The sequence below is a fragment of the Protomyctophum bolini genome, assembly GCF_963924005.1.
Source record: "Protomyctophum bolini genome assembly, chromosome: 11".
NCBI lineage: Eukaryota > Metazoa > Chordata > Actinopteri > Myctophiformes > Myctophidae > Protomyctophum > Protomyctophum bolini.
The window spans coordinates 16,051,340-16,073,451 of record NC_137872.1 but is presented as its reverse complement, the minus strand read 5'-3'; the positions used below and the strand labels follow the sequence as shown (position 1 = coordinate 16,073,451).

At 42.4% G+C, this 22,112-nt stretch overlaps 2 protein-coding genes across 2 annotated transcripts; both read right to left on the bottom strand.

Annotated features, from left to right (window-relative positions):
* Positions 1 to 510: 510 nt before the first annotated feature.
* On the bottom strand, positions 511 to 3,938 carry wfikkn2a (info WAP, follistatin/kazal, immunoglobulin, kunitz and netrin domain containing 2a; the record flags this gene model as incomplete). Its single annotated transcript, XM_080775672.1, has 3 exons — positions 511 to 1,714; positions 2,268 to 2,584; positions 3,714 to 3,938. 3 exons carry the CDS (start codon positions 3,936 to 3,938, stop codon positions 511 to 513), a joined length of 1,746 nt encoding a protein of 581 aa, XP_080631798.1.
* A 12,764-nt stretch (positions 3,939 to 16,702) lies between these two features.
* ankrd40 (ankyrin repeat domain 40) lies at positions 16,703 to 22,112 on the bottom strand. Its single transcript, XM_080775289.1, has 5 exons — positions 21,515 to 22,112; positions 19,961 to 20,109; positions 18,978 to 19,607; positions 18,368 to 18,549; positions 16,703 to 18,086 (listed from the first exon to the last, which is right to left on the bottom strand). The coding sequence occupies exons 1-5, from the start codon at positions 21,655 to 21,657 to the stop codon at positions 17,943 to 17,945; spliced, it is 1,248 nt and encodes a 415-aa protein (XP_080631415.1). The 5' UTR covers positions 21,658 to 22,112; the 3' UTR covers positions 16,703 to 17,942.

Here is a 22,112-nt window from a genome sequence, read left to right as displayed (position 1 = left end):
AGCTAGCCTATATTAAACATACTCTACAATACACATTTGTTAAAAAAAATACAGTTTCCTGGATTATAGCTTTAAAACTGTTACAAAGATTAAATATTCTGTACAGTACAGGTTAAGTGCTTTTCACTATAACTAGGCTATTTCTTCAGTGAATACACCTTGATTGTGATCTATAGTTTGCACTAAATTAAACACATCTCGAGTTAGCCACTGCCACTGTCCACAAATAATGTGCAAAGTAGACTGTAGAATACAACATTAAAAAAGTTAAATGCATTATGAAGGTCACAAATGTATTCCTTGGTACAGTATCTACACAGCAATAAGGAATGAAGGAAAACAGAAACAAATAGGCACCAACAACCTCCAGATAACAGACTAATAGCTTAACAGACTAATAGCTTTATGGTTACTGACAGTCAGTCAGACTGGTGAGGTCAATGGAACTTCAAACCCAGAATTACTTTTGAAAAGAGTCCACCTGTCCTGGTTAGGAAACATTGAAGCCCGTCACTGGATGGTGGAGAAGTCTTTGAGAAAGTCACAAGTCTTCTTGTGGACTACCTCGCGGAGTTTCCTCACCCTCCGTGCGCTGGAGGAGCCTACGAAGCTGTCCGGCTGCAGGACGGCCATGCCATTCTGCACGTCTCCCATGATGATGAGCTGCCCGTCTGGGGCCATGGTGATGTTGGGGCAGGGGCAGGTCCAGTCCATGTTCAGGAGTGTCACCTCCAACGGCTCCTGGCCGAAGAACTTGAGACCCATCTTCTCGTCCTTCAAGATCTCCTCCACCGTCACCAGGGCGTGGCCCGACTCTTGCTCCTCCGTCAGCTCTGTGACGCGCCCCAAGATCACAAAGTCACTCTTGCAGAAGCTGGCCACCATCTTCCCCCGTGGCTTGCACATCTTGCAGTTGTGGTTCTTTGGAAATGGGCACATCTCCTCGCAGGCTTCCTTGGATTCAAAGTTGTTCTCGTTGCCTCCGCAGCCTCCGTAGACAAAAGATTGACACTGTTTGAGGCTGCTGCTGTATGCCCAGCGAGGCTCATAGGCCTTACAGGGGCCCTGAAGGCTGGGTAGGCTGCAGGGGGCCGCTAGTTCTGCACCACATGACAGCATACAGCCTTGGTAGGTGTCAAAGTGGTTGCGGTTTTTATTGCACTGGCTGTATGTGAAGGTGAAGCAATTGTTCCTCTTTGACTCATAGTACCAACTCATGCTCTCCTCGCCACAGTCTCCTGTGTCGGGTGTTTTCAGGCACTCCTCAGCTGGAAATGGCAAGTTAGTACCATTGCCCTCAGCACTCTTACCCCTCGTTTCCCTCCTGATGACAACCAAGGGGAAGTGCGTTGAGATGGTGCCGCCGACATTTTTGGCCGTGCACGTATAAATGCCAGAATCCTGAGGTTGGGTATTGTATATGACCAGCTGGCCGATGTTGGTGACCACGACATTCCCTCGGACGTGATTGGGCCTCATTATGACGTTCTCCCTGCCCTCCAGCTGTTTCTCCCAGGTGATTTCGGGACGTGGCTTCCCGGACACCTCACACAGGAAGCTGGCCGTCTCGCCAGCAAATACCGCTTGTTGTGTGGGGCCACTGAGCATGGTTGGGGGGTGGATGTCGGCAGGTAGGGTGGTCTGGAGTGCAGTGGTGGGTCGTAGCGTGGTCTCCACAGGGATGGGGCTGGTGTTTGGCCACATCAAGTGGAACCTGTGGGTAAGTCAAGTAAGTAGAGACTCAATGTCCTGCTTGATTGAAATACCCATCAAAGAAGCTAGGGGTTATGAGTGTAGTAAAAGACTAGTTACAAGATTAACTGTCACCATAAAATAATTTCTGTAACGTGGTTGTAATTAAACAGAGGAATATATTTTGGAGACAAAACAAACTTTGCTTTGCTTCCTGTTCCCCAACATCCATGATAATATAAAAATGTGAAGGTCAGCAACCCATGTACCAGGAAGGCTGAGACAATTGCCTGATCACATTGCATTCGGTGTAAGGAAACGGCTCATAATAGTCTTTGAACAAAGCCAGATTGAACCATTTGATCAGCCCTTGTATTTGTCGGCTACAGTGAAACCAGATCAATACGTACGACATTCAAACATGCACTGCAAGGGTCACATTAGTTTACTTTCAGATGAGTCCCAGTAGTCCCAGGATGTTTACAGTTTACTCATTCATAGCATGAAATGACTTTACCTCGGCATAGCGGCGAACGGATGATAAAAGATACTTAAAAAGTACTTAACATTTTTACCTGCAGGTGACCACAGAGATGGAGATACCCTTAGAGCACGCCTCTGCATCCATGTAGCACTTGTTATAGTAAGTCATGCCGTCGGAAGCACAGGTGAAGTGGGGCTCTCTCTCGCAGCGGTCGCGGCACTTACACACGGGCTGGCCATCCCAGATGTCACACTCGGAGCCCTGCTGGCTGCACATGAACTTGTCACAGGTGGCGCCCTTCGGCATTCCAATGGGGCCCCTGTTGCCCTTGATGTCCATGTAGCGTGCTGCCACACAGCTCTTGTTGCCACACACGTTGTTGCAGCACTTCTCAAATGTCTCGCAGTCCTGCATGTCGGGAGATTGAAAACATAAAACACCTGTACATTTGATAGCTCAAATAGAGCAATTACATATTCAACATCGACATCAAAATATAATATTTATTTAAGATAATGGGGATCTAATAAATAAAACAATTTTAGTGCAGTCTGATGCATCCATGATCCAGAGACATTATAAGGAAAAGGCTTAAAAGTTCATGTTTCTATGGCAGACAGCTTGTCAAATACTACTGGATTCTAGCACATTTCAGTGCTAGAATTTGACTATTTGCTAAATAAAAAATATTAGAAACATTATTGGCAGCTGTCAGTTGAAGCCCTTGAATATTAAAAGGTAATGGGGAATTCAAACACAGAAATCACAGTATTCTTGTATAGGCCTACCACACAGCCTACCATAATGGATTTGTCAATAGGTGCATGTGTGGTTTACCTGTGATTTGATGTAAATGTATCTGCCTTTGGATCAGTATATTTATAGTAAGTGGGGGAGTCCCTTTGTGCCTTATTGCGTTTGGCTTAACATTTTATAACGTCAATCCTCCCCTGCACATAAGTAGCCTTCCCTATACTATATCCTAATACCTGCACAAAAGTCAAATGAATAGCAAATCACAAAATACTGCAGTGAATGATATAGTAACCATTAAGCAGCTGTGCCTAAAGGTGTAAAATATGACAGGTGATTTAAATTATTAGGCTACATCACAACAGTAGCCTAATATAGGCTACATAATGGTAGGTACAAACATCAATCTGTTTGCACTTTCATAATAGCCTATGTACAGTAAACCAATATTATGGTTACTAGAATATTGTAGCCTACAACATCTTGCTAAATCTTCAACAGGAGTGACCTATATAATTCTTATATGTTGCAATATTCGCAATTATTAGGCTAATGCACCTTTATTATTATAGCCGTCCTCTAATGCCTTATTGCCTTTGCGGCATTGTAGAGATAAGGACCAGAGCTACTTTTTTATAAAATCATATATAGGCTATCCTACAACAATTTGAGAAACAAAACAGCACGTGAGTGCACTGCTCTCCAAATGTCAACGTGGTCCACTCACTGGACTTTATTTCCACTGAGTGTGCGCAGAGATATCGCTGGTTCATATAAAACTCACCTGGTCAGATTCACACTCGCGCATGCAGGTACTCATGGCGTCCACCCACAGGTTGGGGTTCATCTCGTTCGGGCACATGCCCGCGTGGGAGTACACCACCTTTGCCACGGACGACATTGGCATCGGCATGGCCCGCACACGGCAGCTGTTGTCTATGTACAGGAGCAAAATATAACACTGTCCAAGCAGGAACCAAATCCATCGGGGAAACAGCATCCACCACATGTCCTGCGCGTAACGGGACGATGATGATAACCACCGTGGAAGCAAACGATTTGTGTTGTGGTGCGGAAAAGGTCCCTTCAAAAATACCGGTGAACTTATTATAAAACTAAGATCAAACCACAGGACATCAACCAAATATAGCCGAGAGACGCATAGCGTCTGCCATGGAGTGGAGAGCTCCCCAAGTCCGTTGCTCCGCGTTTAATAGTCCTAAGAGATTAGGCTTGCGGTATGCAAACCTTATTACTTAAGATACATGAATTACAGTGGCGCGTCTATCCCACAGCAAATCCCAGCTGAGTTACAGTTATGATGAATTTAATTAAAGAAAAAAAGGAAAGGGTTCTCCAATGGACTGCAAGCTGCGTTATTCGCTCATGGGACTGGCGAGACACCTGTGCGTAAGGACTCAGCCATTTTAACCCTTAGCTTGCAAAGTCGGAGTGAGTGAGAGCAAGCTGTCATTACAAAAATGTGTATGGATAAACATGAAGCCAAAACACAATTATTATAATGTCATAAATGGTTAGTTTTATAATGTTTTGACAATATGTGAATATTCTCCAGGAGAAAAACTTAGCCCAGTCTTTATTGACAATACATACAACTGTAAATAGGCCTAGCCTATATGCCATTTCAACTTGCGACATGGAATACGCACGCTATGTCGAGTTCTTATTAGAACTAATAATTAGCTAGCATAGTAGGCTATTTTCTTTTAGGGACTAGGTCTACTTGTGCCCTGCTGTCAGATGAAACTTCAATTCAGTACGAATATTGTCTCCAGGCCGAAGGCATGGGGAGAGAGAGAGTATATGTTTTGCACTCCGTCCGTGTGTCCGTCCATCCGTCCGTCTGTGAACAGCTAATCTCCGGCACCGATAACTCAGTCAATGCCAAATTTTACACACACAATCCCAACGATGAACCTCTGCCCCAAATTTTCCAGAACGGCTTGTTATAGTGCCACCAGGAGGCAGAATTTTGAAAACATTGGCTTTCAAAGTTTGCAGGATTGGCTCTTTTGAAACAAAAAGCCTCAAACCATGAACGCAGTGTGCAATTTACGTGAAATCTTTCACAGACTTTCCTACTAGGCCGAGGAATATATCCCACCCTTTTTACATTGGCCTGTTATAGCGCCACCAACAGGTGGATGTTTGCAAAACACATTTTTGGAACAAAATGCTTCAAATCATCCAATTGCCATCAATGGTGTAAGAACAAATGGCACCCTTTTCACATTGGCCTATTATAGCGCCACCAGGAGGCCACAATCCGACCTGGCCTGGTCGAGACCTGTGCGAGGGGAACTTTTTCTAGTTTTAGACTGCATTTCTTGCAACTGAAGTGTCATTCTCCAGAAGATGGCACCATACTCAGTGTGTTGATGTTGTATTTTGTATTCTTCATGATAAGGCTGCAATGAATTCTCCCCTGTGATAATAAAGATATCCTTGAACCTTATAAGCACAGCCTGTCACTGTAGCCTTAGCCTCGGAAACCCAGACGTTTTTATTTCCAGGGAGGAAAAAAAAGTCTGGGACCGAGTCCACTTCAATTCGGCTGCATAGATAGCGCAAACGTCGATCACTCTCTGCTGATTTCTGATCCTCTGCACCAATTTGTTAAATTAACGCACACACGTACACACACACACTCCTCGCTCTCTCTGTCGCTCTAATGAATTAGTCTCATGTCGCACAGCTGCGTCTAGATTCTCCCGGCGGATCCTGCCCCTCAAAAAGATAAAAGTTCATCAATCATACATATCATAGCCTATAGTAATTCATTTTCTCATTTGGTTTTATGTAGAAGTAGGTCGATCGGCTTATCTGTCTATCCCTGTTACAATGCGCTATACTCCTGGGAGATGGATTGCTGAGGTGGAGTGCCACACCTACCATCGGCTCCCAGTAGTACTTCCCAAGCTATGCTACTCATCAAGTAGCTCATCATCTGGTGTTATGTAATGTAATGTAATGTTAGTCTTTTCTACTAAAATAGTCCCTGTGTTCCTTGCCTGCCAAAGACAACATATACAGAGCTATAGCTACACTGTGCCACAAGGGGGCATTACACACCTGGACAAAGTACTCAACTCCAGTACTTGAGTCAAATAGGTATTGGTCAAATATTACTCAACTACAAATGAAGGTTGCTCCTTGAAATTTGTACTTGAGTTAAAGTATAGGCTTAGGCTGGTAAACCATCCCATCCCAGTCGCGTGAATTCACATTAGGCATGTGTCTGCAGAAGACGCAAGATATTGTGAATTCACGTGACCAGGATTGTTTCCCAGTCTAGGCTACTGGAGTGTATGCTTTGAAAAGTATTCAAACTAGGGAACACATAAGTACATTTTTTTTCTTTCTTTTTTTCTCATTAGGCTGAAATGGAGAGAGAGAGATGGCGAGTGACACACTGCAATTAAAGGATCGGGACTCGAGCCCACAACGCTACGTCAGGCTACATTGTAGCTTAGGCAGGCAAGTACTGTTTTTAATATCAATGCTCTGCTGTATTGAAATTTAGAAAATTTCCTAAACAACTTTCCAGAAATGATCAAAGAATAATAGATAATAGTGACAAAATACATATAGCCTACTGAAGTAAAGTGCAGATGCTGAAAAAATGTACTTTGATACAGTAGTGTCCACCACTGGTCCAGGATATATAGGACTTGAGTGGTTAAACTTAAAAATGAAGACTTGAACATTAGCAAGACGCCCAACCATCATTAATTGCAGCAACACCAGTGATGCCAATTTCAAACACTGAAATACATGAGACATCAGTGTGTGGTGTGGACTAGAGGTGCACAAAAGTATTGATGGTTGATCATTTAATACAATAATCAATTAATAGGCCTAATCAATCCCTATATTCGGCATGTCATTTTCAAAAACACACTTTTATAGTAAAATAGCACTGTTGTGTGACAAAGTATGAAATAATGAATATATTTCATATAGCATAGAATATATATTTTATATATATTTAAAAATAACGCTTATCGATAAGTGATCAATAGAATAGAAGAATACCTACACAAAATAAATCTATAGTTGCGGCCCTAGTGTGGACATTTTGAACGTTACTCAAAATATGTCCTGACAAAGTGTCAGGCTGTCCGGATACTATAAAGACAAAATGCTGTCACAACTCTCACATGCAAGAGGCCAAGTGTGGTCCGAACAGCTTGATGTCTTGTTGTGAGAAGCTGCTCTAATTCCACAATAAGCCAATTCCAGGAAGTGTGGAAAGGACTCAAAACAGAATAAATGCCATGTGGTTCAATGACACTTTCAATAAAGCAAGTCTTTGCAAAACAAAACACCAGTCAGCAGCACCAGTCTTGTAATGATACAATACACAATACATTACACAACTAATGAAACAATAATGTATAAGAACCTGCTGATTTAGTTTAGCGAACATGAAGTATAAATTACAAGTTGGGTTTTGGATTCTACCTTACAACTGTAAACAGCCAGGGTAAGGTCAAATACTTATATTACTAATAAATGACAGATATACTATAAAGTGTATGTCAAAGAGAAGTCTTATGAAGGCAGAGCGATAGTAGTTGATTGATTGATTGAAAATTGTAGTAACAGTTTGTAGGTACATTTCAAAGATAGTACAGGTCAATACAAAATCTGCTATGAGGATAAAACCAGAAAAAGCACTAAGATTTATTTACATCAGGGTCCTCCATTTTCAATTCATCAACACCCATAATCCTATAATCCATAACCCATCATTCATCACATAACCATAAACTTAAGTAGTCACATAAACAATGAGAAACAAGTTCAACACTTTACATTAACCTCTCAATCCAAAGGGAATTTCCTAGTGCTTTCCATGAGTGCCAACATATCCGTTTGTCTTAATGCTTGTATATACAGTATCTACCACGCTGGCATTGGACCCGGCTGAACGCCTCCGTACTGGGGTTGGTCGCTTCAAATGGCCCATAAAGTAGTGGGGCCTGGCCTGATAATATAACATCCTACTATAAATGCACCACGTCTCAGTACACGTGTACGTCTGTAATCCACGTAACTCGAGAACCGTTTGCTTGCCCCCACCGACTTCAACTTCAACACATGCGTGCCACACCACCACAGGGAGTGCAGTGCCCGGCCTTGAGTCGGTCGGATACGCGGTTGTGCAGAACTACCAGAAAAGGCTCTGGTCAGGCTCTGCCAGTGGACCTAATGAGCCTAAATCCCCTCACCTGTCCAATTTGCAGACTTTGCCTGAGCCAATTGATTGCCATGGCAACCCCAGCCTTATTCCCCACACCTGCCATTTGATTTACTTAGTCAGTCCACTTTTCACACGTAGAGAGAGTGGTGTGGTGTGGTGTGGTGGGGTGTGGGAGAGGAAAGACAAGAGGAATAATAACCAAAATCATTGTGTGTATCCCTGCACTGTTTACAACAAAAATAGCTTACATAGAAATACTATATGAACAGAGCAACTATCTTTAATTACATTTGAATAAATTGCTGCTATTTGTCGCACATGTTTTATACCAAGTGAATGAAAAACATTGGAATACAAATTTCTAAAGTTTATACCAAGTTAACCTCCTACAGTATATGGATGGATGTAACTATTTCTGACAGAAAATGCACAATACTTTTTTTATATAGTTTTATGAGTTTTCCCTCAAAGTTGCAATGTAAATGTAAAGGCTCTGTTTAAACTTGTATTTTATTCCCATTTATATCCAATATTTATTTGTACATACATTGTTGTTTTGATTGTTTTGTTCCATGGCAATGTAAACGTATGTTTTTTCATGGCAACAAAGCCCCTGAATTGAAAATTGAATTGAGAGAGAGAGAGAGAGAGAGAGAGTTTTAAATGTGTTCTTCCACAATCTGTGCTTCCCAAGCTGCTCCCCTGCTGTGCCCAAAGAGGCCCAATACACTCCAGCCCTACCCCCTGCTGCTGCTGTGATGCGCACACGCACATACACACTTGCACGCAAGCACGCACGCACACACGCACACCTACAGCAGAGAAGTGTACATTTCATATATGCACATGCACAGCATACATACTAACTTGACATTCAGTTTGTTTCCTATACAGACTCGAACAGACAAACTGTAGTGTACTACACATTAAAAATAGAAAAAAAGAAGCACTGATGGATACCTGCTAGGTCGAAACCCGTTGGTCATATTTCTTGTTGCCTTAAGCCTTGCTGATGTCTGAGGTGGGTGGGTCTTTCACTACCTTCATGATGCTCAGTGACATCATAGAAGGTATATACGTTTGTTTCCCTGCCCACATCCCTGTTTTTTTCTACAGGCAGGTGTTCCAATGAATTTCACCCGTGTTTAGTGATAGTGAAGATAGAGAAAAATCCCATGCAACCACAATGACTTTTATTTTATTACATTTTTTCTTCACTGGACCATTCTCACTTGTCCCAGGAATGGGTGGACCAAGCTAAATTCCAAGCTCCATTATTGTCATTTTTTTTTAGATTTTTGTCTCCACCAGGCCAAAGGCATGGGGAGAGAGTATGTTTTGCACTCCGTCTGTGTGTGTGTGTGTGTGTGTGTGTGTGTGTGTGTGTGTCCCCTTCCGTCCGTCCGTTATCAGCTAATCTCCGGCACTGTTGGCCCGATCCATGCCAAACTTTGCACGCACACTCCCTGGATGCCCAACTACGAACCTCTGCCCCAAATATTCCTCAACGGCCTGTTATAGTGCCACCATGAGGCCGATTTAGGCAAAGCACATTTCTGTAGATAACTCGTACACATTTTATCCATACATCACACAATTTGGTATACACTATCTCCATAGTCATGTGATCAACACATCAACAAATCACAAACACAGTGTCCAATTTCCATGAAATTATACACGCACATTTCCACTAGGCCGAGGACGACATGCCACTATTTCTTTCCCAAATCAGCCTCACGGTGGTGCTATAACAGGCCATTTTCTGTTTTTACCTATAACTGCATCGATCTGTATACAACTTATGTATGGGCACTCCCTAGAGGCAATGGAAAAACATTTTCCCTGCATTCCTCCACATCTGCCGGTTATAGCGTCACCATGAGGCCGATTTCTGCAAAACACATTATTTATGTTAGTCGCACAGATTTCATCCAAGACGAGCCTGTTGGATTTCTCAGATTCTACACTGATTAGCTAAGATTGCCTTCCAAAGTTTTCAGGAGTAGCCCGTTTTGTACAAAATGCTGCACATGTCCTGCTCATCCAGAATTCTATCCTCAGAGATGTTATGAGTGGTCTGGCTCTTCATTTCCTCAAGAAAAGAAACAAACAAACAAAAAAACATAATATTTTTCCTTTTTTTTTGTGAGAAGTCATAATGCAATATTATCTCAAGTTGCCTGATATATACGACGGCGGTGTCCAAGTGCCAAACATATCTGATCTACAAGCTCACAGTGAGCTAGTAGATGGGCACAGGACACCATCATACGAAGGAATATTATTTGGGCAATAGGCGGCCATCCTGCCTTCCATGCAGACACTGACGCCCGCCAGTGCATGTGAGCTCATGAATGCACGCAAATCAACAAGCGCACTCGTGCTGCAATCTCGACAGTGAGAAGACATTATCTTTTCTTTTTGACTTAAGTTAAAGTACTAATACCACAGTTTATAAATACATACTCTACACTTCAATGTACTGTAGGTACTAATATGTCCTGTATTCAAAATGTCTGTTTTGTATTAAGAATCAGTATCCAGGAAGTAAGTTGCAACTAAGGTTTTTCAAATAATATGGTACAAAGTAATATTTAAGCACCTCTTTAAAGTATTGAAAAACGGATGTACTCAAGTAAAGTAAAAGCACCTCAACAGTACTTGAGTAAATGTACTTTGTTACTTTCCACCAGTGAATCTGGATGTGTCCTGGCCCGCTGCCTCCCTGAAGCCCCCTAACCTTAAAGACCTTGCATTCCCAGCATAGCCGACAGACACTGGAGGGGCTGCAGGGCATGCCACATATTGAATAAAGCCACAAGGACGACCCCCTGCGGTGCCCTTGCATGGCCTATCTGCCTTTAACACATGTATTGTGTCTGCAGACCGACCTTGACTTTGACCTTGCATGGTGCGCCCCTTGGCATCTTTCTGAGTCTGGTCTCAAAACAAGCATGATGTCTCACATATTGTTGTTTGGTTTCCCTTGCGGCGCAGTGTGGTGGTATGCTGCAAAAAAAATTCAATAACACAGTTCAATGTCTCCCAGTATTATTTATTTTGGAACAGGACCGGGCATTCTTACTGTCTACAGTTTGGATCATGAGAAGCACAATAAACAGTTGATTAACAAGTGCAGAACTCTGTCCTATCTTAGACCTCTGTGTCAATTCCAAATGGTTGAAGATGGATAGATGGATGCATGGAGTCTATGACAAATTCCCAAATCAGTGGATGGACAGGCCATCTAGATCAGAGGTTCCCAACCACCAACGTTGGTACTTGAGCCCCCCTCTGGTGGTACATGCAGTGCCCAAAAGAGAAAAAAGTGGAATGAAATATTTATATTACTACAGGTAGTTCTTCTGACCAAGCAATTGGTTGAAATTGGCTATCCATCCGTGCTGAAATGAGCATGACAGCACCCCTAGCCGTTAATAGGAAGATTTGAGAACGGATTAATCACATTAGAAATTTCATCAGTTGTGCTGATTAGTGATTAGACACTTTGTTTTGTCAGAGAAGCAGCATTATTGGTTTAGGAATGGAACAAAAAGGGCAGGTATACGCTCCTGTATTTTAACATCAGTTATTATGGTGGTACTTGGAAAGCCAAATATTTTCGGGTGGTACTTTAGTATAAAAAGGTTGGGAACCAATTATCTAGATTCTAGAATAGTCTGTCTGTCCTTCTGTTTGTCCATGAGTCTATGCTGTCCACAGCTAATCTCAGAAACCACAAGAAATCCCAAAATGTCATCTTGACATTGACACCCACAGCCACAACGACTATGATTTGGTACCACCCAAATTTAGAACAATATAAGACAATATATAAGGAATATAATTAATATGATTGAAGGAACTCTTTGGATAAAGATGAAAAATGTATAGACTTGTCCAGGGGTAGTAGGTTTAGTTGGCTTAGATTTCTTGGGCCTTCCTCTGGCTGGCGACCCCAGAAGAAATGCTTCATGGACTTAGAGAGAGGGCTGGATAGCGCTGACACGAAGGGGCCACAACCTAATCTGTCTCACTGGTCCTAATCAATGTCACAAGGTTTATTTAATGTGCTACACCCAAAACGAACCGTGTTACTTTGCTCATGAACCTAACACCTCCAGAAAGTCTGCCAAGGTGAGCATAGCTCTGCTGCATGGTCATCTCATTCTGTAAGTGGGGTTTCACTTCATATACTGTAGTATCAGAAACAGGCATCACTGATGTTTTCTGGTGATGCCCCATGCAAGGACTCGATGTGACGGTGTTAACGTGCTTCAATTGTGAGAAACAACCATTTATGTGAAGGTAAAAATAGGACTGCTATGTAGGACTAAGTGTTTCCACCATTCCATCATCCTCACAAGGTTTCACAAAGCCAGAGAATCTTGGAATGACATCTTCTCTGACGTCCCTAAAGCTGACAGTCGATTTAGCAAACGCACACGCTGGCAACACCGTAGTCCTGTAGGCAGCTTTTAAAAGAAAACACTCCCCAACGGAGACGTGGATACTTAATGACTTGAGCTAGTGGCTTAAGCTTTATATTATATGTGGTCAGAAAATACCTCAGTCCAAGTACCCCGCAAAAAGATCATCTTCACATGGGCATATCAACAGCAGGGTTTACAGTGACGTACAGTGAGCTGAGTTATAATGGCTTTGTGCGTGATCCCTCAGAGACGTGCACGAATCGTACCGAAGGCCACGGTCTAAGCACATTTGACAGCAGTGCATAGCTGTGAGTAATGTCGCCCTGTGCCTCCATTTCTAAAATGCTCTTAGGCGTCCTTCACCGTGCAGGTTCCGCAGTCTCGCTCACCTCATGTTCCGAGGCTCGAGGGAGCCGGTTCACACAACAATGAAGGTGTTATGACTGTTCATACTAAGCTTATTATGGGCGTCTGACACCATAACAAAGGGGAGAGACGCGTCCAGCCACAGTAGGGCACTAAGCTGATTCCTAGACCCTGGCCAGAAAGAGAGAGGGGCTAGACACATGGCGAGACATGCACCTTTGCATGCACTCACGCACACACACACACACACACACACACACACACACACACACACACTCACAAACACACGTAATACTATACCTGGACATTAACATTTTAGGATGATCATTTTAGAAATTACTTCTTGTTTTGCCATTTTCAACCCTACCCCTAATGCTTGAGTTAAATTGTGTCGCGACTCGCAATGCAACGCACTGTGAGTTTGTAGATCGATGTTTTGGTTGTGTGAAAGTGGCATACAAGTAAGTATAAATGAACTCGATACAAGTCAATTGTTTTAAAGGAGAAAAAGAAAAGAAAATACATTCTGGCCCCCATCTACTCTATTTCTCAAATGATTAATATTACATTGTTTATTTAAATTGGCCCTCAAAAGAATAGTAATACAAACACACACACACACACACACATATAATCACTCCCCTTGGCTGGTATCGTGTAATATTGTTACCTCTTGTGACGTAGCAGAGCTCTTTCAGAACATCTGCTCACCACACACACACTATTGTCTTCACATCACAGAAGAGGCAAAGTGTCGCACACATATGCGTGTCACCACAACTTAACGCTTTGTTTATGTTCTTTAGATCGGAAAGGGAACAAAACTCCTTGTGCGCTCTTGACTTACACATGCCTCAGTGATACATTTCAAAACAGTGCGTACGGGAAACTGGCATGGATGGGGCTGGAGTCACAACAAGCACAGCGGGATGGATCGCTAGTATAAAGCAGTGTTTCTCAACCTTTTTTGGGCCAGTGCCCTCTATCCAATATCCAGGTTCCTTACCGCCCCCACACGCAATTAAAATAAGTAATTATTTATTTTGTTTTGATTGTGTATTGCATTGCTTTACATCATTTAGAAAACATCGATTTCCAAATATCAGACTTTTCATTAAACTGGACAGTATGGGATTATTGTCAGCCTACTTCCCAGTCATTTGATTGTATCAAAGATACTTTGGTTATGGTATACAATAGTAATTAGCATCATTGGGTGCCCCAGCAAAGCGGGGGCCATGGGGCTGTGAACAAGCAAGCATGGTCCTATCTATACATTCATATTTATACACATATAGACCATATGATTATCAGCTAATTCAGTTTAAAAACATTACTGCATAAAATTATGCAGCATTTTATTATTGTTTTAACATTTAACTTACAGTAGCCTACTTCTCATTATTTGGTGCATGCAATTTGCATTTCCATTATAATGTTGCTGTAGTGTAGTATATAAGATTCCACAACCCAATAGTATATTCTGGGACCAGAGTTTGGATCCCGCCCTGCAGTCATAAAATGAGGATATTACAAGTGCCCCCCCCCCCCCCCCCAACTAATTGGGAACACACTAGTTTAATGTTAATATAACATCAATATAAATATATATATATATATATGTCAATGTATTTGACCCCTCTTCAAATACATTCCAATTTGGATAGGTTTTAAAATTCATATCCGGCTACTCTTTTCACATCATACACTTTGTTCTCCAGAATGAGTTCTGACACCCAACTGTTCTTGGCAGTCCGTCATGTTTGTCTGCACTATCACGGGCCTCATATGAACTTGACTAAATCGACATGAAAACAGACATATTCCTCTGACTTTGATATATATAAATTGTATACTGCCAATGGGTGTTAGTAGACTTCTCCCTTGTAACTATCAAGTGAACTAATCCAGTAGTTCTAAACTGTGTTCATTTCCCATACTGTAAAACTCAGTTAGAAACATGTAAGGGTCCATTTGGAACTCCCTCAAGGAACCTCGAGGGTCCCTGGACCCTGATTTGAGAACCACTGAACCGCATCTCTGGCTCAATCTGTCAACATTTGTTTTTCTACTCCCTCTAGTGGCCAGTCTGGCCAAAGCTGAATTCCAATGTACACAGATTTTTGCTCTCCTTAGATGGGTTACACTTACACCTACAGTATATACCAGTTCCTGCAACTCCAGTCTGATATCTGCTGTATGACCCTTCGTAAGACACAAGGCTAATGTTAGGAAGAAACAGGGGATTGATCAAGTTATTCACCATGCTTTATCAAAGAGCAAATACAGGTGTGCAGAACCAAAACCACAGGTTTAACAGTGCCTAAGGCACACAGGACATATAAAAATATCAGACTCTGAATGCATAGGTTAAGTCAAACTGTATTCTTCTCCTGCTAAAACAATTAACAACCCAACAAATGCAGTTAGTCATCTCCTTTCCACACATTCTATAAAACCCCAAATCAAACCGTGGCGTTTCCCAGTAGGCAAGGGCACACAATGACCAGATGCAACATTGTCATTCGTCATCCATACGTCTCTTCCACCTGTGGCACCCCTTCACGCGATAAAGCATTGAATAAGTTTGTGAACAGTGAACATAAACATTCTTGATCGTTCCACTCAGACATGTTTCAAGTTGCTCTCATCACAGCACACTTTCCGTTGACACATTATTTTTCCCCACCAATATTCACAAGCGTCCTTTAACCCTCAAGCCGGATTTATACTTAGTTGACCGCTGGTGTTGCCCACCGAAAATAGCTGCGCTCCCAAGCATTGTGAGCTTGTAGATCTGCCATTTTCTGTGTGCCCACATTACGAATACAACAAAGTATACTCAAGCCCTTCACTGGTATGGTAGGGTTTTTTGTTTTGACACAAACTCAACAGGCCTAGCTTGTTAAAAAAATACAAATGAATAAAAAATATATCAGAAAACATACTAATACAGTAATAGCTTAAGGTATACATCTGAATAGTAAACAATTACCCCTTGGTTAGTAACTATTGATTGTAAGACGTGTAGTGGACACTTACTGAACCACTCAACCCAAACGAGGCAGTGCTGCGAATTAAAAGAACATAATTAAAAAGGTCCTCCTCGTCGGTCAACCGCGTTGACACTTAAGCAGCATAAAAAGCTCTCTGTTCCTTAACACCAGGTACAGTTGTAGTTGTGACCTTAACACCAGGTACAGTTGTAGTTGTGACCTTAACACCAGGTACAGTTGTAGTTGTGACCTTAACACCAGGTACAGTTGTGACCTTAACACCAGGTACAGTTGTAGGTGTGAATCCTTAAGGTTTCATTCTCCGTTTCCAACGTCTGTCACTATTAATGATTCCAGTAAAGCTCCTGCCCCAATTAGCGAATAGAATAAACAGTGAATAAACACTAAGCAAATTAACAAATTACAAGTTGTCCTCAAATAACCATCGCTACTACCGGTAGATTAGAGTTCACAACCAAAATTAAGGATTATATAATATATTAATTTTCTGTTGCTTTGAAGGGAAAATAAAATCTATATAAAGTATTCTCGTCACAATGTAGACTAAATTTAGACAGACATGACATACACCACAGAGCCAACATTTCTGGAACATCCCAAAAATGTAGTTTAGTCCTTTATCCTTTGCTACAGGTTTCAATTCAGATGAAAACAAAGTCTATAACTTCAGAACAAAGTGTAGGCAGCCCCTGGCAGACCCCCCCCCCCCCCCCCTCGAAACCACTGATAGTCTATTCTGAACAATCTATTCTTTGATGACTAGATTAGTATTTGGTTTGAATTCTAATCACAGTTAAATGATAACAGACAATTTTCATATGGAAGGCTAAACTTAAAAAACGCCGGCTTTGTGTGCCAATATGTGCTGAGAATCGAGCCTAGTCACCCCCCAAAGTGCACTGAAGGGTCTTACTGTTAATTAGTACTAAATGTGTAACATTTTCACATAAGAAAAAAAACTATATTCACAGTTGAGAGTCATATCATTGTTATGCAGAAAGATCGCTTGTGCGTGCGGGCTAAGCAGGAACAGTGACACGCTGTATAAAACGTGAGGATTGATCATTGCACATTTTATCTGCACTAGAAAAAGAAATTCTCTTCCACTTTGCCAATTAAACCTTGGCCAAAAAAAAGCGCAAAGAACTATGCCCACAGAGCCATCTTAAATCAATTGTATCAGTAGACACCAAAATATCTATATGAAAGTTGTCCATCTTAACGTGGATACGTATATATACGTGTATGTATATATATATATATATATATATATATAGAAGCGTAAATGTGTTCTCTGCAAACAGGACAAACATCGGTCCCCAGAGTCTTCTTCCTAAACCCCTTTTGTCCTATTGGTTATAATGGACGGATAATGAAGAACCTTTGCAGGAAAGACTTATGCCTACAGCATGTATGCGTATGGGAGACAAAACACCTGATAACGTCCTCAGTCCAAGTCCACTGTGCTGCACTATTGCTCCGGACTCATAATAATGATCTTATCAGGCAGCAGGATAATGCAAAGTCCTCCTGTCGTCACTGTCCATGACCATAGTCCAGGGGTTAGTCCACACAGGGCTACTGCCGAGGCCCATTCAGGTCCACAACTCAAGGAAGACAAGCATCTGCTGTTCCGCTGCAGCCTCGGCACAAAGTGCATCGATAGGAGAGAGAGCGCATGGAGGGAGTGAGAGAGACAGGCCCAAATATTTCCGCACCTAACTGAGGTCACCATGCATGAGTAAGCACTTAGCGCTGGCTGGGTACACAGGAGCAGCGTGATGGCCAGAGAAGGACAATAGCTACACAACCTGGAAAAGCAAGTTCAGATGAACAAATGAACATGAACCAAAACAGAACGCAAAGTGAATTGTGATAACGTTTGACGACAAAGGGGAAGCACTGGTAATGGTGCGAGCTAAGGACTCTGTTTTCATGAGGGAAACTGGTGCTCCATGGTGGCCCTACTAGTAGGTGAGGCGGGAGGCCTTCATGTTGAAGCACGGTCTGTCGGTGAGGCTGCCACCAGCAGAGAAGAGGGACAGGCCTTCGGCCTTCTCCAGCACCACCTCCAGCTCCTGGAAGTCTTGCAGTCGTGCCACGTCCTTGTCCTAGCAAAGGACAAATTCAAATCAACAATGCTCGTATATGCTTTGACATAAAAATGGCATAGGGCAATATTAAAGCTGCAAGACATCATTTCTGCAGGTTCTAATTACAGCAAAGATGGCGGAGCATCTAGTGTTACTCTGTAGCTGGCATCCAGTTATCCAGCACGGTGAAAAGTGTGAAAACAAACCAAGTAACATTAACACAGACACAGATAATGGATTTAGATTTGTGCTTGAGCTGCACCTATACTGTATGGATGTACCACAATTTGCCTATTTACCTTTCTTAGCATGGTATTGGGCAACTTGCGGATCTTTTCCACATGCTCAGCACTAATGTCCAACTCGCGGCAGCAGACCCTGAGCAGGGAGCGGTAAGTCAGCTCCTGGCGTTCCAGTTCTACCTCGATGAAGTCATTCTCCCGCCCATGGGGATTCTGGATGCGCACCTTCAGTACCAGCTCTGGAACACGAGAGAGAGAGAGAGAGAGAGAGAGAGAGCTTTTAATGGTGGCATGAAGGAAATAGACAACAGTGAACAGTCACATATCTACTCTTCATCAGTGAACCTCAGGCATTATCATCTTGTTTCTAAGTAGTAGTTAGTACTGTATGTGCTCTCTAGAGAACATGATTTTGCTAGATATCATCAGGGATTTGGGTTATAATTCTGTTGTATGTGAGGTTAAATTAAAGGTCAACTGATTCTGATTAAAAGTTGTCTTTTCCTGTTCATAAAGTCTGCATTACAGTAAAGTGATTATAAGAAATGTTCTTAAGTTATTAGACTGTTCTAGACGAGTGAAATAAACAATTATCACATTTATCGATATTGAAATATTATACAGTGATATGTGATTTTGCTCGCCCAGCCCTAGCTTGAACCCTTACCTTGCACGTTGACAGGGAAAGTGTTGGTGGTAAAGAAGAAAGGCTGGAAAGCTGGCATGGGACCTCCGGCCTGACAGCTCAGTGGCTGAGGGATAGACTGCTGTCTGCTCATAGCAGCATTAGCACTGGCTTGGGCCTGGCTCCCAGTGCTGCTAGCTGTGCTGGGGCTGGGGGAGGCCAGCGGAGGAGAGCACACGGCTCCGTTGTGGGCCACGGTATGAGGGTAGTCGACATGGTTCACCAGATGGGGCTCTACGGACAGGTCCATGGGAAAGGTGCCGTTGAGGGCAGAGTGGTGGAGGTTGGAGGCTGGACTGGGTGCTACGCCATTCTGCTCAGCCACGGGGATGAAAGTGCCCGCCTGGGTGACAAGGTTAGTGTTAGTGCCTGGGATGGGGTTGTCGGGGACCAGACTCTGGGGCTCGTGAGTCGGGGAGAGGGACGCTGGGTCGCTGTGCTGGTCGTCGGTGTGATCCCCGGAGGAGCCGTTCTGGGTGAGATGCTGCTGCTGGGCCAATAGGATATCTACCTTGTTGTCCATCTTGCTGTACAGGAAGGGTGGGTTGGACAGGTAGTTGGGGATGATTGGCAACTCTGGCTCCTTGACCTCAGGCGTGTCTTCCACCTCAACTGTGACAAATACATAACATAATACGTACATAAAATACATAATATAAAATGCAGTATTTATTTGTAGGGGATTGTTTTTTACCACAACGAAACTGTTAAGTTCTCTTTCCCAGTCAAAATAACATTTCATTCTAGAAATAAGAGTTAATTATAGAAATAACCATGCCTACGCTAGAATTTCTATTTTACAGAGAATTATTATATTATTATTCATCACACTTAACAGTACATGCATCCAATGTGCCATGAATATATATTAGGCCTACATCAACAAGGCATGTACACTGAAGTCTTAATACAAATATTTAAAGAAATATTCATATAGAATATAAATATAGAAATATTCAGTGTACCTCCTAACAGTCGCTTGATCTCTGGTTTAGAGGTGAGCTGTGCAGCCAGCTCATCTTTAGCTGTGAGGATCTCTTTGTCAGCTCCAGAGTTGAGCAGGTACGACACTATGTGCTTATGGTTCCTCTTGCATGCCCAGTGCAAGCATGTCCTACAGTGGTGGGGTTTAGAACAACGAGAAGATTTCAATACAATACTTGTAGTGAATGTTATTTAATGACTCACTTTGGAGAAAATGCAGATTGACTACGATAGGTTGTCACTTTGCTGCATGTCACGCACCAAAACTAGCAAAACAAGCTCACAACATGTCATCCGTGACACCCACACGCAACTAAATATATCTCAGGCCTCTCAGACTGATACAACAGCAACAGTTACTGTGTGTAATTTTCCAGCCATTTCATAACCACACTCACTAGAGCCATTCCACTTTGCTGGGGTATCACCACTGTTGTATTCAGTTAAATTCAAGTCTAAGTTGTGTCTCCAGTGTCCATGTCCAAATCACCTTAAAGGAGAATTTCTTACCTTTCTTTGTAGTCATTACGTCCCAACCAAAGAGGACCAGGTGTTTTTTTGTGCAAAAACTCCTTATTGGCTATTTCCCCTAACATAAGCCCTCAATGAATTGCATTGAATGGGAATTGAATGAGGCTATGGGGTGTTGTGCTAATTCGCTTATTTCCATAGAAATAAGTAGTAAAGTGTGCCGCTTGGGATATTATTTACATTATGAAGAGAGGATATATACAAAAAAATAATACTTTTTGAGCGATGGAAATAAGCGAATTAGAATAACACCCCATAGCCCCATTCAATTCAATGCAATTATTCATTCACATACCCAATACATTGTGGGCCATTCCAAACTCCAAATAAATTCAAATAGCAGTAGATCTACAGTGTAAATCGTGGTAATTGTACTATATAAATAATATACATGTTTGTTTGATTACTGTATTACCAGTTTGTAGAATAAGAACAGGAAATACAAGGTCTGCTAAAAGGATTGAAAGACTCAAAAAGTACTATGGCTTGTTTACATTGGTGTCCTCACTTTCTCTCTGGTTATGTACTTTTATCATTTTATTAAAACGTGCTTTGGCTGTTAGAATGTCCAAGTTGAAAACAAACTCAGTCAAGTCTAAAGTCATAGACTGTGTCCAGTGTCCTGGACAGTGTCCTGTGTCCAATCCACTCAACGGTCCCAAAATCCTCCATAATGAAGGGATGTATGCATTTCTTACAGTGAAGACACAAAAGTCTCTTGTTGTGGCACAGAGCAGACACAAAAGTGGCCGGGTCAAGCTGCTAAACACGTTTGTTGTCGAGTAAAAGGATAGAATAACTGCTTTAAAACCCTGTAGAAACAGTTTGACACGCACATCAAGGACACTTAGCACAGTGACTTCTAGCCCTGGTCGCGCTGGACCAGGTCTAAGTGACTTCAAATCTCAGTAAACGTCACTGGAAAGCTGCAGATTAATCACACGGTTCAGCCATGTGTAATGAATACAATGGTCAGAGTCAGACTGTAGTACTTTACTACTTACCACCCATTGATTTCGTTCTGTGAATTGAGATTTACTCCACTCTCCACCAATGTCCGAACTTCATCGATATCCCCGATGGCAGATGCTTCTCTCAGCCGCTCCTGCAGCTCCTTGTCCAACGATTCCAACGAAGTGGTTGACATTTTAAGTGCAGATAGTTAATTTACACAGAGCATAGGAAATGCCAACGTGTTTCACCTTCAGTGGTTAATCCTAGCTATAGTTCACTGGCGTTTTGTGCCCTGGCGCTGGCACTATATTGCAGTATGCAAAAAAACTAAAACTACTGTTAGCAAGCTGGCTAGTACTGATGCTGTTGACGTGTTGGGTTCGGTTGTTAGCTTGTGTAAGGCAAGCTAATAAGACGCTTCTTCTTCGGCCAGTGCAACTTGTGGATGGTCGGAGGCTTCGGCGTAATGTTGGGAGCCAGTTATTTATTTCTCCATGGCAGTTCCAACATATTGTTAAGTCTAACGTCATGAAATAATCACAACGACAATCATCCACCTACGCAAAGTGGATTAAAACGGAATCAATCGATGGTGTCAGTGCCCTGTCGGTAGACGACCTAAAACACCAGCACCACACATCGGGGGAC